General features: G+C 33.2%; 1 protein-coding gene across 5 annotated transcripts in view; it reads left to right on the forward strand.

Moving 5' to 3' along the window:
* The window catches only part of DMD (dystrophin), a 2,219,276-nt gene that overhangs the window by 2,162,441 nt on the left and 39,628 nt on the right, over positions 1-17,207 (forward strand). For all 5 annotated transcript variants that reach the window (XM_051991017.1, XM_051991012.1, XM_051991013.1 and 2 more), the window contains 2 exons: positions 1,162-1,227; positions 6,889-7,047. In XM_051991017.1, coding sequence (XP_051846977.1) covers positions 1,162-1,227; positions 6,889-7,047 — 225 coding nt within the window. The remainder of the gene's footprint in view (positions 1-1,161; positions 1,228-6,888; positions 7,048-17,207) is intronic.

The following is a 17,207-nucleotide window of genomic DNA, read 5'->3' on the forward strand; positions in this document are numbered from 1 at the left end:
GAAACTGGATTAATACTTTTTTATAAATAATTTTTGTTTCCAGAACTTTTCTGCTAATCAGATTACTCTTTAACTTGCATGTCCCACCACTGCATGATGTTTGCAGACACTAAATCCATAAGTAAAGAGCAAAGTTGCACAAATGCGGGCATATAAATTTTGTCTCTTCATTCTATTTTTGCTTTTAACAACCATTTTTTCAAACAGAATTTTTAAAGCCTAAAGGCAATCATATCACTATGAAGTTAGCAATCTCCTAAGAATTTGAAGCATCAATAGATGCCTCAGTTGACTCTGTATCACATGAGTGACAAAAATATTGACTTAATTTTCCAATAAAATGATGAGGAAGATAAGACTGACAGTGGTGATTCACTTAACCCCTTTGTTGGCCAACATTCTTAGGTTTAAGCTAATTTTGATATCTATGATAGGACATTTAATCAGTAAAAAAAATTATAATAAAAATTATAATTGACTAGGTGTTTTTTTTTTTTCCTGAAACATGCAAAAATTATGGGAGTGTTAGCCTTTCCTTCATACCCCTCTTGTAAAGAGCCATTATTTTTTTAGAGATGGAGAGAGTCAATAAAAGGTTAAAATCCTTAGCAAAGGACTGACATTTCCCAGGAAGCTAAAGACAGATTTTTGACACATAGTATCTTTCATATGGAACCACTCTTAATTATTTTTATCATTTATTATTTACTGTTTTTAATGAAAATCTAACTGGCCAAAATATTTTAATATTTGTATAAGATAAGCAAGGAAAAAAAAATCTAATTCCTGTCTCCAGTCTAAGAAATCTTTCCCAGATTTCCCTTCTATATGAAATATATCGGGAATCTCTCTTAAAAGAACAAAGGCCTAATTTTTTTCTCCCTCCTCTTATTCTTTGGAAAAGGGAAAACAAAATGTGAATCCATTTAGAACTCACCATTTGAGTCCTGTTTTCTGCTAGTTAGCTTCTGCTATGTATTCTTCTAAATGATCAGACAGTGTTAAAATCATTTGAAATCCTCATTATATCCTTTGATAAGGAAAATTCATTTCTCATAATTAAGTGATTTATCTTTTAAGTTTTCAGGAATGCTAGAACACGTCTTGAATAGTTTCTAGTAAGTCATATAAGTTTTAATGAGCTTTTACGTTTTTCATCAGGCTAGCAGAAATGGAAAACAGCAATGGATCTTATCTAAATGATAGCATTTCTCCTAATGAGAGCATGTAAGTATCCTGTCTCTTTTTATAAAATGTTCCTGACAATGAAATTGCTTATGAGAGAGAGATACCACAGTATAGAAATCAATCAGGAAAGCATATTCTTGCTTTCTGGGATTTGTACATGGACTTTTTCCTTTCCTTTTTTAACCCTAACCATCTTTCATGGGACTGACCCATGCAATAACTGCTACCTTCAGTCATCAGGGACAAATAGATGCACATTTTAATAACATTAAACAGTATTCTTTTAATAATCCATATATTAAGGGATTCTGTATCAACTTGTAAAATTATTCTTCTATAGCCTTTCTTACTATGGAAAAATGAAAAAAGTTGTAATCTATGTAAGATGACATTATTTCAGTAGACCTTCTTAGAATTTTATAAGTATCTAGCTTTTTTTTTTTTTCATGGAACCAAATTGAATATTTTCTTTGAGAGGTTCAAAGGGATTCAGTTATACACATTTGCATATACGTTATAAGCCTCAGGAATTAACGAAAGTGAGGTAGTCTGGTGAGAGACATCAAAACAAAAGGTGAATTGTTTTCCCCTGGAAAGACACTTCTAAGTGTCAAGGAGTAAAAAGACTGCTTTAGTGAAGATGCAGAGCATCTTCAGCAAAAGACTGTGTTCAGGGATAATAACAGATTCGGAGAATCGCACTAAAAAAAGGTTGTAGTAGTGGTCTAAAAAGAATATGCCAGATTTTGGTCTGGAAGAGAAAAAATAATTCTATGAAGTCTTTAAATAAAAATAGATTTTTGACTGACATAGTAAAGAGGAAGAGCACAGAATGGCAGCAAGTTAGAATTAACTGAGATCTTCAGTTGGGTCAAGTCAGTGATGTATAGCACTTTTAGATGCTATGAAAAAAGTCAGGCTTTTCTTTTTCAGACCCATTATATTTGTTTGCCATTAAAAACAAAGCAGCTAGTTCAAGAGGAAATGTACACAAAATAATAGCTAGGAAAAGTTCAAGGATTGACAAGCACTTTTGACTTTTTCATACTAGATAAAACCATGAAAATTGTTTAAATCATTTAGTATGTAAGGGAAAATATCAGAAGAATAAGACAAATATAAAACCAGATCCTGAGTTTTCTCTACCCATCAGTTATCTACATATGCATTATCCACTTAAAATTTTTTAATCTGGCCTTTCTCCCTCCCACTGCTTCAACAAAGTTTATTCTTGGATGCTTCCACTCACCATACAGCTCAGGGAATATAAACCAATCTTAATATCATCCTAATCAAAACCTAATTAAGAAAGAAAATCAACTGCCAGAGAATCATTTAATGTATTACAGAGCTAAATTAAAATTACTTTAGCATTATCTGCTGTTTGGGTCATCCATGATGCTTTGGGAATACACAGACCATTCAAACAAATTCAGGCTATAACTACGTGCTTAGTATAGATGATTGAGAATTAACTGTTTAAAATTTTTTGTTGGAAATTACTCATTTTGGTACCTTTGGAACTGGTTGAATTATTCAAACCAAAGAGTGTTAGGTAATGAATCAGTGTAAGCCTAAAGGGAGATCTTTAGCACTATGTTATAGAGTTCTAGTCATGGAGCTGCTCTGTTTAAAATTTTTATCAGTGACTTGAATGAATCTATGATGTGCTTTTTTGTCAGGTAACATAAGCTAGGAAGAGATAATATGTTGAATGCTGAAAATTAAATACAAAATGAATTTATCAGGCTGAAACAAAGGACTAAATCTAATAAAATGAAATTTAGTAGAACTAAAGTCCTGTACTTGGGTTTAAAAAGTTACAAATACAATAGGGGAAATGCCAGTCAAATAAGTCAGTGGCTAGATAGTAGTTCACATTAAATCAAAAAAGTGAACAAATAAATGAACAAAAGCTAATGTAATCTTAGGGGCACTAAGTTTCCAGAGAGAAAGATGATAATTTAACTGTACTTTGTCTATGTTTGAATACAGTATAATTATTATAAAAAGTTCTGTGTGCTAAATTTTGAGACCAGTATTGATAACTTAGATCTAATTTAAGAAAAGTGTATCAAGGAAAATTAAATGAAACCATATAAAAATTTGTTAAAGGGTTTAAAGAAGCTTAGGTTAGAAGAGGTAGGACTTAGAAAAGAATAGGCTTATTGTTGTCTTCAAAGATCATAATTTAGAAGAATACTTGTTCTTCTGGTGTCTGAATTCAGAACTAGGGCCAATGGAAAACATAAAAAACATTAAAGACAGTCTTCCTAATAATTAAAGCAGACTTTCCATGTTACTGAAGATCTTTGAAATTCCTCCCAAGTCTAAGATTTTATGATATTTCCAGCTATTAGGGATAAAAGAAATATTCCAAATTCCTAAATGTTTAACAATAACTTTAAATAAATTTAGGTCCTTGACAGTTGTTTGTCCTTTATTCTCAAGGAGGACCATGACATTTCAAGTGAATTGGATTTAAGAAAAGGAGGGCTGTGCAGAGTCACCTGCCTCACTTTCCCCTCCAAAGCCATCTAGGTCCAGTGGCAAAATTATAGATCAGAATAACTGGGGATGGCCTTGTTTGCTGATAATGGTCAGTGATCAAAATTATTGAAATTAAGTTAAAGTCAAATTATTTATCATTTACATACTTATTTAAGATAATTATTAAATTCCAAAAGAGAGAATGAAATTAACTAAGAAATCTGCAAGTTATTTCAGCAAAACTTCTTTTTGTTGTTGTTTGACTTTTTAAAGTAACAGGTATCTTACTTAAATACTTGGCTGGATTAGTGATCTCATCTATGCAGGTATTCCCTTTATGGGTTGTGTAAAGGTGGGTTTGGAAAATAATGTAATGAGATGTAGATCTTGGCCCTCTCATCCTGTGAGGTTCTTGTCTACATTTCTTACTAATCAGTCTTCTTCATGGAACCACTCATCATATTTGGGGATTTCCTCCAGATTAGTAGTCTCAAAATCAGGGACTAATGCCTTGGGTTATGTATAATCAAATAACAGGGAAGTGTGAAGATTAGTAAAATTCTAGCCTTACTTCTATGCTCATTTGTTAGTTTGTTTATAGCACAGCCACACATATCTTATACTTTTCCCTTCCTTACTTCTACTGTATAAATTCCCAGCCTGACCTCTTCTGAGACAGATGTCAATCTCTCAGAGAAATTATAACTTCATAACTACTAGTACATTCTCAGTAGTCACTACACAGATAATACTGGGGAAAATTATATATACTCTTCCCATCATACTCCTTGCTCCCCAGATCAACTTGTGACTACAGCACTCGCCCTTTGAAGGGCAGGGACTGGTGAGTGAAGCATGCTGCTTTCATCCTTTTTCATTTTGAATGGGATAAAGTTACATGGGAAGAATAGGCATGAATGGGTTGTAAACTGTATCTTAAATCTCATTACATTATCTTTCCCCCTCCAACCTTCCACTCTGCCAGCCTTCCTTGTTACTGCTAAAGAACCCACCATACTTGTGAGAGGCTTTTGTTGACATGCATCCCTCATGTCATATATTTAATAAGTTTACAGATCTTCATATCTGTTTTTATTTATTCCCTTCTCTAATCCCATAACTACCACCCCAATTTAGATTTTCACCATCTCTCCCCATACCAGTGCAGAAATCCCAAACTGATCTTCTAAGGAGTAAGTCTTGTCATGTCACCCTTCTACCCCCATGCTCAATAGAGTTGACTCTAGGATTATTTTTCTTTTATTTCATTTTTGAAAGTTAATATTTTATGCAGATTTTATAATACATATAATTATTTGTGTAGTAGTTTATATATGTGCTTTATGATTAAGGATATGTTTATAATTTTTTTTTTTTTTTACTGAAAGTACTACATGATCAAGGAAGTTTAGAGACCATTACTCTAGATTTCTTGACATTATGTGAATATCCCTTCCTCTTTATTTTATTTTTGATGCTTCATTGGTAATATGATATAGCCTTTTTACACCCAAACATATCCTTTATTATCCTTTGGGTGATCCATAATTTTTAATTTACTGGATAGTTAAATGCTTGACACAGCAGCATCAGAAGAATAGTGGTTTTAAATAAAAGAGCCTTTGTTACAGGGAGGAGCTGAGGGTCACAAAAATCATTACATATTTTCTTAAATAATTTGGGAAATTGTGCAGTAATTTAAAAAAATTCTTAGGCTTTGTTTAAACATGTAAACCAATTTAACTCAATTTGAGGAAGAGAAATAGTTGAATTCACTAGTGACATCAAGTAACTTCTTTTTACCAAACTTTTAAACTTTTCAACTTATAACACATTATAAGTATTAAGCAAATTGATAAATTCTGGATTTTTTCCTTGAGATATTAATGTAACCTAATTACTTTACTTTTTGTGGAAAGAAATGGTTAACTCTACTTAGAATAACATATGAATTTTTCTTCAAAGGATGAAAAAAATGAAAATTGATAAGGAAAAGTGCTCTAAGACATTAAGTTGAAAGGAAAATATTTAAATAGCATCTAGCCTGAAACATCAGGTTTGATCCTCTCAGTGAGATGGAATGAAGTGTTTGCTTACTTACTTACATCTAGAGATAAGGCTGAGTGACTCTTGAGGATCCAGTATCCATTTATTAAATTATTTCTACCTATGTATTAAATAGTATCTATTTCCCAGAGAAAAAAGTTAGATGTTTCCTAAAATACAAACATTTAAAGATCTAATTATAAGATTAAAAGTTAACAACTATTTTGAAATCTCCTGAATCTTTATAATTAATTAGCAAAACTTTTTTTCCACATCCATTTATTTTAACATCCATTCAGCAATTGGACTAAAAAATGTATTGATAAATGTACATTGGGGTACCTTCTAGTTAATGTAGTTTTTAAAAGGAAGAAATATATACTTGCATAAGTAGTGCTTTATTTGGACTCAAAAAAGATGATTTTCATTCTTCACTTAGAAAGTAGACATGGTAGGGATCACATTCCATGGTGGATTTAAGAAAACTTATATTCAAATGGCCAGTGAGGGAATTTGTTTTGCTCCGTTATATATTTTTCTTGAGTTTTCTTAAATGTTTATTAAATTTTTAAGCTAATTTAAAAAATAGAGCACTTTCAAGTTTCACTTATGACACATACTGAGTGTATAACCATAGGATAGGTTGCTTAACCTATCAGTGTCCCAGATACTCTTCTTATATTAAAAAATGCAGAGGATTGGTAAAGTTTACTTACTGGGAGATCTTTACATTGACAGAATCATAGGTCAGATCTAAAAATAAACAAAAAAAACCATGTTGGATTTATTTAAACTAATCTGGACTTTTTAAAAATGTTCTGAAAAATACTACCATATTTAGGAGGGAAGAGGAGTTTCCATAACTTTGGGTTAGTCCTCTTATTTAAAATCCCAGTAGCAGCTCTGCTAGTTCTAAGGCCATGCAAATTGCCAAAAGCTAATCACCTTAACTAAGAGTTTACATGGTTTTGTCACTAAATGTATCTTAAACTCCACTCAATTTGAAATATCCTTAAAAGTAGAAGCTGAGATACTTTAAAAATCATAGGATATTATCTCTTTCAGTGCACACACATACAAATCACGCTTCTTTACAAGTGTTAGTGATTTGCTATAAGGGCAAAAAAATGGGGGAAAACCAACTTTTTCAATTGTATTTTCCAGAGATGATGAACATTTGTTAATCCAGCATTACTGCCAAAGTTTGAACCAGGAGTCCCCCCTGAGCCAGCCTCGTAGTCCTGCCCAGATCTTGATTTCCTTAGAGAGTGAGGAAAGAGGGGAGCTAGAGAGAATTCTAGCAGATCTTGAGGAAGAAAACAGGTGAGTTCTCTCTCTAGTCTTACCTTTGACATTAATACATCTACACTCACAGACAGAAATCAAACTTTGGACTCCATATGTCAAATTGTTTTGTTTTATTTTATTTTATTTTTATTCTTGTTAATCTCCATAGTTTCCCTTCTTTTTTTTTATTTTCAGAAAGGTCGTATATATCATGATAGATAAAGCTACACAGTCATGGTTTAGCTATCAAAAGGACTTTGAATGGTTTGGAGCTTTACATACTTTGACTTTGTAGAACCTAAGAATAATGTGAAATGTAGGAAGCTTATTGTTATGGTTATGCAGTTTGTAAGAATTTTTCCAAATTTTTGGAAAGTTTTTTGTAACTTTCTTTTGTTTTGTAAATTCTAATACATTTGGGATAGTAAGTTCATTGTGTTTTGTTTGTAGGCCACTTACTTTGTTTTATTTTTCATTGTGAAATGCATAAAATACTTGCTAAGATATAGCTCATTGGTTGGGATATTGGGGAGAGGGTTTTTTCTGGCTACTCATTACTTAGATGCCTCCAATAAAATAGGGAAAGTGTTGGAGAGTTAAAAGAATTTGAATGTAGAAGAGTAAAAAATTTGGTATATAACTATGACTAGAAAATGGACTAAAATAATGAAATTAGTATAGTATGTATATACATATATGTATGTATATAGTATATTTGGGGAAATGTCTTACTAAGTAAACAAGTTTTACCTATTTCTAATCTGATTCAACTTCCATCAAAACCAATCCTCCTAGAGAAATATTTTCTCAAAATTATCACTTCTTTGCTATTTTATAGTCTTAATTTTTTTATGTACATTGATACATTTTCAATTTTTATTAAATTCATTTCCAAATATATTTTTGCCCTCTACCTCTCCAAAGAATCATCACTTCTTTTCATCTTTTTAATGTAGGCAATTTAACAGAATTACTTGTGTCATTTACTGTGTCTTACTGTAAGATTCCATTTTTGTAGTTCTCCCTTTTTGCTGTGAAGGGAAAAGACATCAAGTAACACATATCTTCAAAGATTACCTCCAATATAGTTGAAAAACAGCTCAAATAGAAATGTTGTTAGAAAGAAAAGGCAAGGTATCTTAATGCCCATTTATGAAAAAATGGGGTTTTCATTTTTAGGATTGTTGTCACAACTCTATTTCTATTAGTCTTTTTCAGCCTTTTTGGTGAAAAACATCTTTTATGGAAATTTGTTTTGGCTGAAAAATCATCCTAAGTACATGTTCATGCCGAATATTTTGCTATAGAGCAGGGTCACAATTTTGTGGGTGTGTGTCATGGACACACCCTTCTCTGAATGAAATTTTTAAATGAACAAGCCAAAATTTAGAAGAAGACAAAGGAAATCGTTTATATTGAAATACAATTAAGAGGTTATTTTTTTTTTAAACAAAGGCTCTTGGTAGACACCAGCCTTATTTTAAAAATCAGATATAAAAAAGTGATAGGAACATAAATGGCATTGATTTAACTTTAGAAAGCTTTAAAACACCCATTATTTTGATTGAGATGGATATTCTCTTTACCACACAGATTGTTTCCCTCCCACATCTTAATAGTTTTAGTTTAGTAAGGCCACAAAAAAATCATGATTTAGTGTTCTGCCTTTGTTCTACCTTTTGGTTATATACTTACATGAACTTAGCTTGGCTAGTTACTTTAGTTTTATACTCTATTTTTAACATGGATGTGTCAGAACCCTGAACTTAGGTTTTCCTCCATTAAATGATAAGGCTTCAAAAACAGTGGTATAGAGAGCTTTTCTTAAGTCATACTGTAGCTTTTTTATTTAAAAGTAATGCTTCTTTTACTATAAATTAGGGAAGAACAGGCATTCTATCATATTAAGAACATAAAGAATTGAAAAAATTAAGTGAGAAATGGACTCCATAGTAGAAGAAAAAGTTTGACAGTAATTTAAAATTAAGAGGGAAAATACATGGAAATGAACTCAGATAGGAATAATATGTATAAGCATTTAAGATCTGTGACTAAAGAGTATTCCATAACAGATGATAAGTTAAATTTTTAAGAAGTACAACATGGGTCAGTGAAAAGAACACTAAAGGGCATGAGTTCAAATCTTATAAGTCCAATTTAATTATCTGTTTGGCTTTAGGCAAGTCTGTCTCTCAGGGCCTCGATTTCTTCATCTGTGAAAATGGCACATTTGGGCTAGATGACCTTTTAAGGTTTTTTTCCATTTCTAAATTTTTGATCTTATCTATGATCTTAAATTTTTCTTTAATTCTTTGCTATATAATTTTTAGCTCAGTCTTTATTTACCTTTCTGCCTTCACACATAAGTTTTTCTGGAACTCAAAAATATATATTTAAGAAAAAGGAGACCAAAGAGAATCTTCTCTGTAAATTTTTTTTTAATGTTTTTACCCAAGCGTCTTCAGTAAGAATCCATATTTGCATAGCACTTTAAAATTTATAAAGCACTTTTTTCCCCCAAAACAACCCTGTAAATTAGATAGTAAGACTGTTATGATATGCCCATTTTCCAGATGAGGAAACTGAGTTTTAGAAAAATTACATGACATGACTTGCATAAAATGACTTGAGTTCAAGTAATGAAGTTAAGACAAATCCCTATTGTCTGACTTCTTATTTAATGATTTTGTTAATATGTCTTGGTAAGTAGTGTTTAACAGAGAGGGACTAATACAGAAAAAAATCTTAGGGGTTGGGTTGTTTATGTTTCTTTAAAGTGATAGAGACTTTTACTTGATTAAAACAAATTAATATATCTTTTACATGTAGTTTACTTTTCTTTATAATGCCTAATTTTACAAAGGAAAAAAAATTACAGTAGAAAGAAAAAAGAATTCTGCGCATTAGCTCCAGAACTTGATAATTATGTGACTTTGAGCAAATCTGTTATTCTGCTTGCTTATCCCTAATTTTGAAAGTTCCAAGACAGGGTTCCATGCTCAGTTTATAGAATTCAAGGGATTTAGTGACAGTTTATAGTAAAATTTAGTGGACAAAGGATATTGAGGAGGTATATAGCAGACAAGTCTGTTTTCTGGATTACTACTCATAAGTAGACCAGAGAAAAGTAAATACATGTATTGTTAAGATTCCTTTGAGGGCAGAGGCTAAAATTCATAGACTAGGACATTCTATTTCTGCCAATGAAATACACCCACCCTTTGAGCCAAGGTCCCAATCCAATCAGATTTTGACCTTTACTTAATTTCTCTGAGCTTCATTTTACATCTGTTAAGATAATGCTTACACTGACTACCCAACAGGAGATAGTTATGAGAAAAGTATTCAGGGTAATAAGTACTCTCTCATTCACTCTTTTCCAGTCAATCCAGCTTCTTTTCTCCCTTTTGGATTCAAAGGGGGGACCCCTGAGAAGTTTAAGATACCTTTTCCCTAATGTTCTCAGCTTGAGTGTTACTGGCTGTGTCCCCTACCGTTAGCTAAATTAGCACTCTGGTTCCATTAAACCATTTAACAGAGGGATATTTTCATCAAAAATAGATTAGGAACAAAAAGATTTTTTTTCTTCTAATTCCTCAGTGACATTCTCCCCTTTTACCTTGGTCTCTGGGCTCAGATTTAGTATAGTTTTTGCATAGCATTGCTCTCATCAAAATTCATATCCAAATGGAGTATGATTGGCAGGCAAGTCCTTGTCTAAGTGACTACTGGGCTAAATTTGGGCTCCTTGGGACATTGATGCCAGCTAAGATGGCTTGTAGAACATTAACTTGGAGGCACCACAGCCTTGCTCTCTTGACCCAAAACTCACAAGATCAGAATTTCTAACCCATTAACCTAGAGAAAGAAGAAGGGACAGCTAGATGGCATAGTGGAGCATCATTCCTGGAATCAGGAGGATCTGAGTTCAAATTTGACCTCAGGCAGTTAACATTTCCCAGCTGTGTGACCCTGGGCAAGTCATTTAACCCCAATTGCCCCAGCAAAAGCAAAAGAAGAAGAAAAAGAAGAAGTAATACTGAGGGCCATTTCATCAGCTTCTTTGAGGAGAGCCCAAGGTCCATTGTGTCTCATCAGAAAGTAGGTCATGTAAGAAATCCTAGCAGCCAGACAGTTCAGGCTCTACAACCAGTCAACAATATATCTTATACCTATGTGATTACAGAATGTCAGTATACATGTCCAGTCTCTCCAAGACACTCCCATTACACATTAGGACTCTTCTAGAAACTTATATTAATTAAAACATTATATTAATAAGCTTCTAAGTGATATATATGAACTATCATTTCTTCTATTCATATTTTGAATAGCTTTACATTCTGACTTTATTGAATTAATATTGAACATTGTTATTGCATACAAGCAGAAAAATAATAATATACACTCTCAAATATGATTGTCTCTTTTTAGCTAGGAGCTTAATAGTTGGTTAACACCTTTAATATAAAGTAGACTATGGCAGACAAAGGAAGTTAATCCAATTTAATTAGTTTTAGTGCTTGTTAGAAACTTGAAAATTTGGTTCACACTGTTGGCTATAATGAAGTTTTCAGGTCATCTTATAGATTTTTGTTATCCACTTCAGAATGGATACAGAACCCAGTCTTTCATTACCCACGATTGAAACTACATAGAACAGTCAAATATTAGGAAGAATGCTAGACCAACAGTCCATTATTTTTTCTGCTCTTTTTAGCAAATAAAAGGCCTTTTTTCACTATAGGATGTAAAAAATTCTACTATGTTCATATATATATATATATATATATGTGAATGTATATATGTACACATGCATACTAATATACAAATATGTATGTACACACATATTTCATAGTGACTTCCTTAAATTTTATTCATAAGTCTTCCAAAAAAAAAAAAAAAGCCAGGAAACTAAAGAAACAAATCTTGACACTGATACCACAACCTTCATCTGAAACAAATGGGGGTTCTAATTCTACTTCAGGACTAGCAAGTTGCTTTACTTTTTTTTTCTCCTTACGCCTTGAAAAGAATGAGAAATCCAAATCTTGATTTGCTTAGATGCTGGGAAGTTTGAAGTTAGAATGTATATTTAATTCAACAAGATCCATCTGTGGATTTCTGATACTTAATATACTTTTTTAATTAACATATTGCTCTTTTCTGGCCAAGCATTATAGTCTATTAATTGTATTCCTAGATTAAATTTGCTAGAATGGTTAGAAAGTTGCTTGTCAGTTAGTAAGAAACTGCCAATTCCTATAACTTCAGGGTACCAGTAATGTATGCATAGCAAATACATTAGATTTTTGTGTGAGACCAGAGTTCATGAGAATTCCAAGTATATTTCCCATTAGTAATAGTCATCTTATTTAATAGTTCATTCTATTCAATCTTGGCTTTCTCCCCCACCTCACACAAACTTTTTCCTTTTTCTTTCCCTGGCCACTTGAGAAAATTTAAAATTTACCATTCATTTTGAACTCCTTTGTGATACTGTTTAAAACAGTAAATTAGCCCAGAAAAGAATTTTACTATTTTGCTTTCAGACTTTGTCCACTTCATACTCTTGAACTGTTAAATGATTAACCATCATATACTTTTAAAAGCAGCCTCTTTTGTAGAAAATTGAAGCCTCTTAGAATTCTTAATTTTAGACACCAGCTATTTAGTTTCTGAAAATAATCATAAAGTTTCTGGTATATATGTAAGTGAAAGAGACTGGGGGAAAGGAAACTAAGACTAAACTAAAAAAAAATTTCTTCTGATTAAAGTCTGAAATCTCAAAAAAGAAAACATAGGAAGTATCATCCTAGTGCCATAGGATTCTAGCCTGGTCTCTGGTCATCCAGGCTTAATAATGTCTAATTAAAAGAAGTAAACACCTGTAAAGCATTTTGTAAAAAAAAACTAAATGCCATGTAAATATCATCTCTCATAATTATTATTACTATTAGCTCCTTGGAGAGAGATCATGAAAGATGTATTTTGTAGTTGAGAATGTTCTAGAGATAAAGAACCAAGTTGGAGTTCTGGCCCTGACACTCCCAAATTATTTTTTATTTTTATCTTTAGTTTCCTCATTTGTAAAAGAGGACTCAATACCATCTGCTCTATCAGATTACATGTTATCTGTGAGGAAATAATAATAACTACTATTTATAAATCATTTTTAAATTTACCTAGCATCACAACAACCCTGTGAGTTCATTATTATAACTTGTTTTTATATGGGGAAACTGAGGTGATTTGGCCTGGGACTCATAGCTTAATCATTAGAGGTGAGATCTGGGTCTTCCTAATTTCCTATGTCAGCACTCTGTTCTTGATGAAGCACCTTGGTAACATGGGTAAAGTTAAATATTTATCAAGCATCTTTTATGCATTTTGCTAAGTCCTAGAAATACAAGAAAGGTACACAGACATACAAACTGCTCTGCTTTCAAGTGGCTCATTGTCTAACAGGGAAGAAAGTATACAAACCACCATGTATATAAAAAAGATTCATGCAGATAACCTGAAGATAGTAATAGAATAATAAGCAAAGGCAGGGCACTAACATTAAAGAGGACTAGGAAAGGCTTCTACTAGGAGTCAAGACTGAAAGAAACAAGAATCAGAGGTAAGGAAGGAGAGAGTCTGGAGGAGAGCCAAGGAAAAGGTCCAGAGCTGGGTGATGGGTTGGTGTGTGTGTGTGTGTGTGTGTGTGTGTGTGTGTGTGTGTGTGTGTGTGTGTGTGTGTGTGTGTGTGAGAGAGAGAGAGAGAGAGAGACAGACAGAGAGAGAGAGAGAGAGAGAGAGAGAGAAACACTAATGGCAGAGTACATAGTACTACATTTTGTATTAGAAAAATGGAAAGGTAGGAAAAAACAAAGTTAGAAAATCTTTAAAAACCAAACTGAAGGTTTACAATTGATCCTGGAGGTGATAGAGCCCCAAAGTTTATCGAATAGGAGAGTGACATGGTCAAATCAGTTTTAGAAAGATCAATTTGACAAGCGACTGGAGAAAAGAGAACCTTGAGAAAGAAAGAGTAATACAAGCTGTTGCAGTCATACAGGCGTGACTCAATTACTAATTGAGTGGATATGGGGAAAGTGGAAGGTTTAAGAAAATAAAGAATTGAGGATGATACTGGGATTGCAAGTCTGGGTATAGTATAGCATTGATCTCATAGTTGTGTTCAAATGAAATTACATATAAAGTATTTTGCAACCCAGAAGTGTTATATAAATGATAGGCCAAATATAAATAATACGCCAAACTTGGCGTAACAACAACAATAATAACTGATTCTTAATAAACTTTAAATACTTTAATATTTTAAGGATACATGGTTTTATCAGTGTGAGAATTATAGTTCCTCTACAGATATAAATCACCATTCCCCCCATATCTTAATTGATAGCATTATCAGATACTGTGGCCAGTGCAACCCTGTAGCATCAGTGCTGCAAAATTGTGACCTAAGAGTGTCAAGCCAGGGAACTAAGGAACAAAGTAAGCAGAAAAAAAAACATTGTGTGCATCTCAGTGCATATATATATATACATATATATATGTATGCATGCTCAAATGCTCAGATAGGGAAGAGGAGAGGGAGAGAAAAAGGGAGCAAGGCAGTATTCCATCACACCTGAGGGAGGAGCACAGCATTCAGCTGGGTCCAGTTGGACCACGCAATAGTCATCTGGGGCAAAGATCTAGGTTGATGAACTATGAATTGCCTAATGTGGGAAGATTTGAGATCAAGCTCCTGAGAAAACAAACATCAAAGGAGACAGAAAGTGAATAGGAGAAAACCAGGGGGAATAGTTTTTAAAACATTGAAATGACAAAAGATCTCAGAAAGAAAAATAATTCAGAGACCTTGAGCATAAGCAGATAAATCACCAGGGAAAACAATAGTTAACATAAAAAAAATTTTGGCCTTCAGATTGCATTAACAAATGATCCAGTAGTTGTTGAGATAGAGGACTTAGTGGAATGTGAGAAGAAAATTGAACTCATGTTCCTGAGGGGTTCAAAAGAGAAATGAAAATTATGAAAGCCCTGCACAATGGGTAGAATAGAAAAACTGGAATCTTTGACAAGCCTCAAATCACATTTTAAAAAATAGAATTTTTAAATTGTGCCATTTTATTTACTTGCAGCAATGAGGAGAAAAACTTTGAAATGTGAAGAAAAGGAAAATTAAATAACTAAAATATTCTTTACTTGGGCACTCTGAACAGTGGATAGAGTACCAGGCCTGGAGTCAGAATAACCTGACTGCAGAAATAGCCTCAGACACTTATTAGCTGTGTGACCTTGGGCAAGTCCCTTACCCCTGTTTTCCTCAGTTTCCTCATCTGTAAAATGAGCTGGAGAAGATAACAGCAAATCTTTGCCAAGAAAATTCCAAATGAGGGGCATGAAGAGTCCCATATGATTGAAACAACTGAATAATTCTGCTCCCATAAAAGAAGACACAGAGTGGAAAAGAACAACATATAAAAAGAGCAGTGGAGTTCAGGTTACAGTCCAGAATGACATATCTGCAAATCTGAGTTTAACCATGTGAAACAAGGACATTTAATAAAAGAGATATTTGAAAAAATATTTAGGAAAAACCCAAAATTGAAGAGATTATTTGCTTCTCAAAACACTTCCAAACAATAAAAATTCATATATGATTAAATAGAACAATAAAAAACATTAACAGTATGACAGCAGAATGATCACAAAACATTTTCTAAATGTACTTTCTAAATGTAGATAAGGGGAAGACAGAAGTCTAGTGGCGTTATAGTGAATAAGTGTGTATGGGATATTATAGACAGAACCTGACAACACCCTAATTACAGGTTAATCAATATTTTTTGAGGGATTACATTTTAACATATGAAATACCTGAAAGGGAAAGAAGGGAAGCAAGGGAATGTGACCAGGTCAAATCATTAGCTAGCAATGAGGGGAAGATAACCTCTATGATCTCAGAAAGAAAAGAGCCCACAGGGCAGTGGGTGAGGAAAAGGGTAGGGGGCAATGAGAAAAAAGGCCTTGCTTGGGTGCTCAGAAGGGCTTCCACTGATAAAAGTCTTCTATGAGAGGAGAAAGATAGTCTGGGAGATAGGAATCTTGTGCTAGGTGTGACTTGGGAGCCTTTTGCTGGAAAAGTTTACTGGACCTATTTTGGGGGAAAAGATTTGGAATTTCAGGAGGCAACAGGCATGTAAGGATGTAAGAGAGCATGGACTCGGAGAAGAGATTTTGAGGCAATTGGCGGAAAGAGACTAATCAAAGCAAGCGATGTGAACCAATGCTATTATGCTCAGCTCCTCCAAGCAGAGGTAGGCAGATATATTGTACTGCTGGGCTTATAAACACCAACATTTCCTGCCCAGGTAAATGCTGCCAGAATTTTCATCTATTTGGTATGACCTTCACATTCCCAGAATCATTTCCATATCACTATTATGCATAAAAGTATACCTAATAGTGGGCAAACTGATAAACACTGTTTACCTGTAAATTGTTTTTTAAGGGAAAGGAGGTGTGAGTTTTCAGAATCCCTTAGACCACATTTAAATCAGAGTATCCTCATTTATAAAGGTTTGCAGTTAAATAATGGGGGATGGGAAAATGCCATTGAGCAGAAAGGTCATTTCTGAGAAATTTTATGGCTTCATTTGTCACATTGATCCTATATACCTAGAGCAAAGGAGCCTTTTTGAATAAATGAAATAGATCTGGCTGCAGGAACCAACTGATATGGTAACCTTTTGTGACAAGTAAGAAAAGCTTAAAGTTCCGTGTATATGAATACTAAAGAAATTCATTTTGTTTGCCACAAAGTGAATATCTCTGAGTAAATGACCCACTATTATAGTCTTACCAGCATCTTAATTCATGCTTTTCCCACATTAGTGCAGTACTTGTTAGTATAATAGTTTTGTTATACCCAAAGCATATACTTTATGTCTTTGCTTTATGCCCTTGTAATTTTTTCCCTGAAGTTTTGATTTTTAAACAGTCTTCACGTTTCCATTTGCTAGATCCTTAATGTGACTGGATGTATTATTCATTTGTATGTCCATCGGGCTTCCTTAGACTAAAATGCTTCTTAAGACATAAGTCACTTGACTAGGGAGTTATGATCTACCTTGCTTAAGCATCTCCCTTAGGCTGACTTGTTGATTTGTTGTTTGACT

Source organism: Antechinus flavipes, chromosome 3 (assembly GCF_016432865.1).
Source record: "Antechinus flavipes isolate AdamAnt ecotype Samford, QLD, Australia chromosome 3, AdamAnt_v2, whole genome shotgun sequence".
In the NCBI taxonomy this organism is placed as follows: Eukaryota; Metazoa; Chordata; class Mammalia; order Dasyuromorphia; family Dasyuridae; genus Antechinus; species Antechinus flavipes.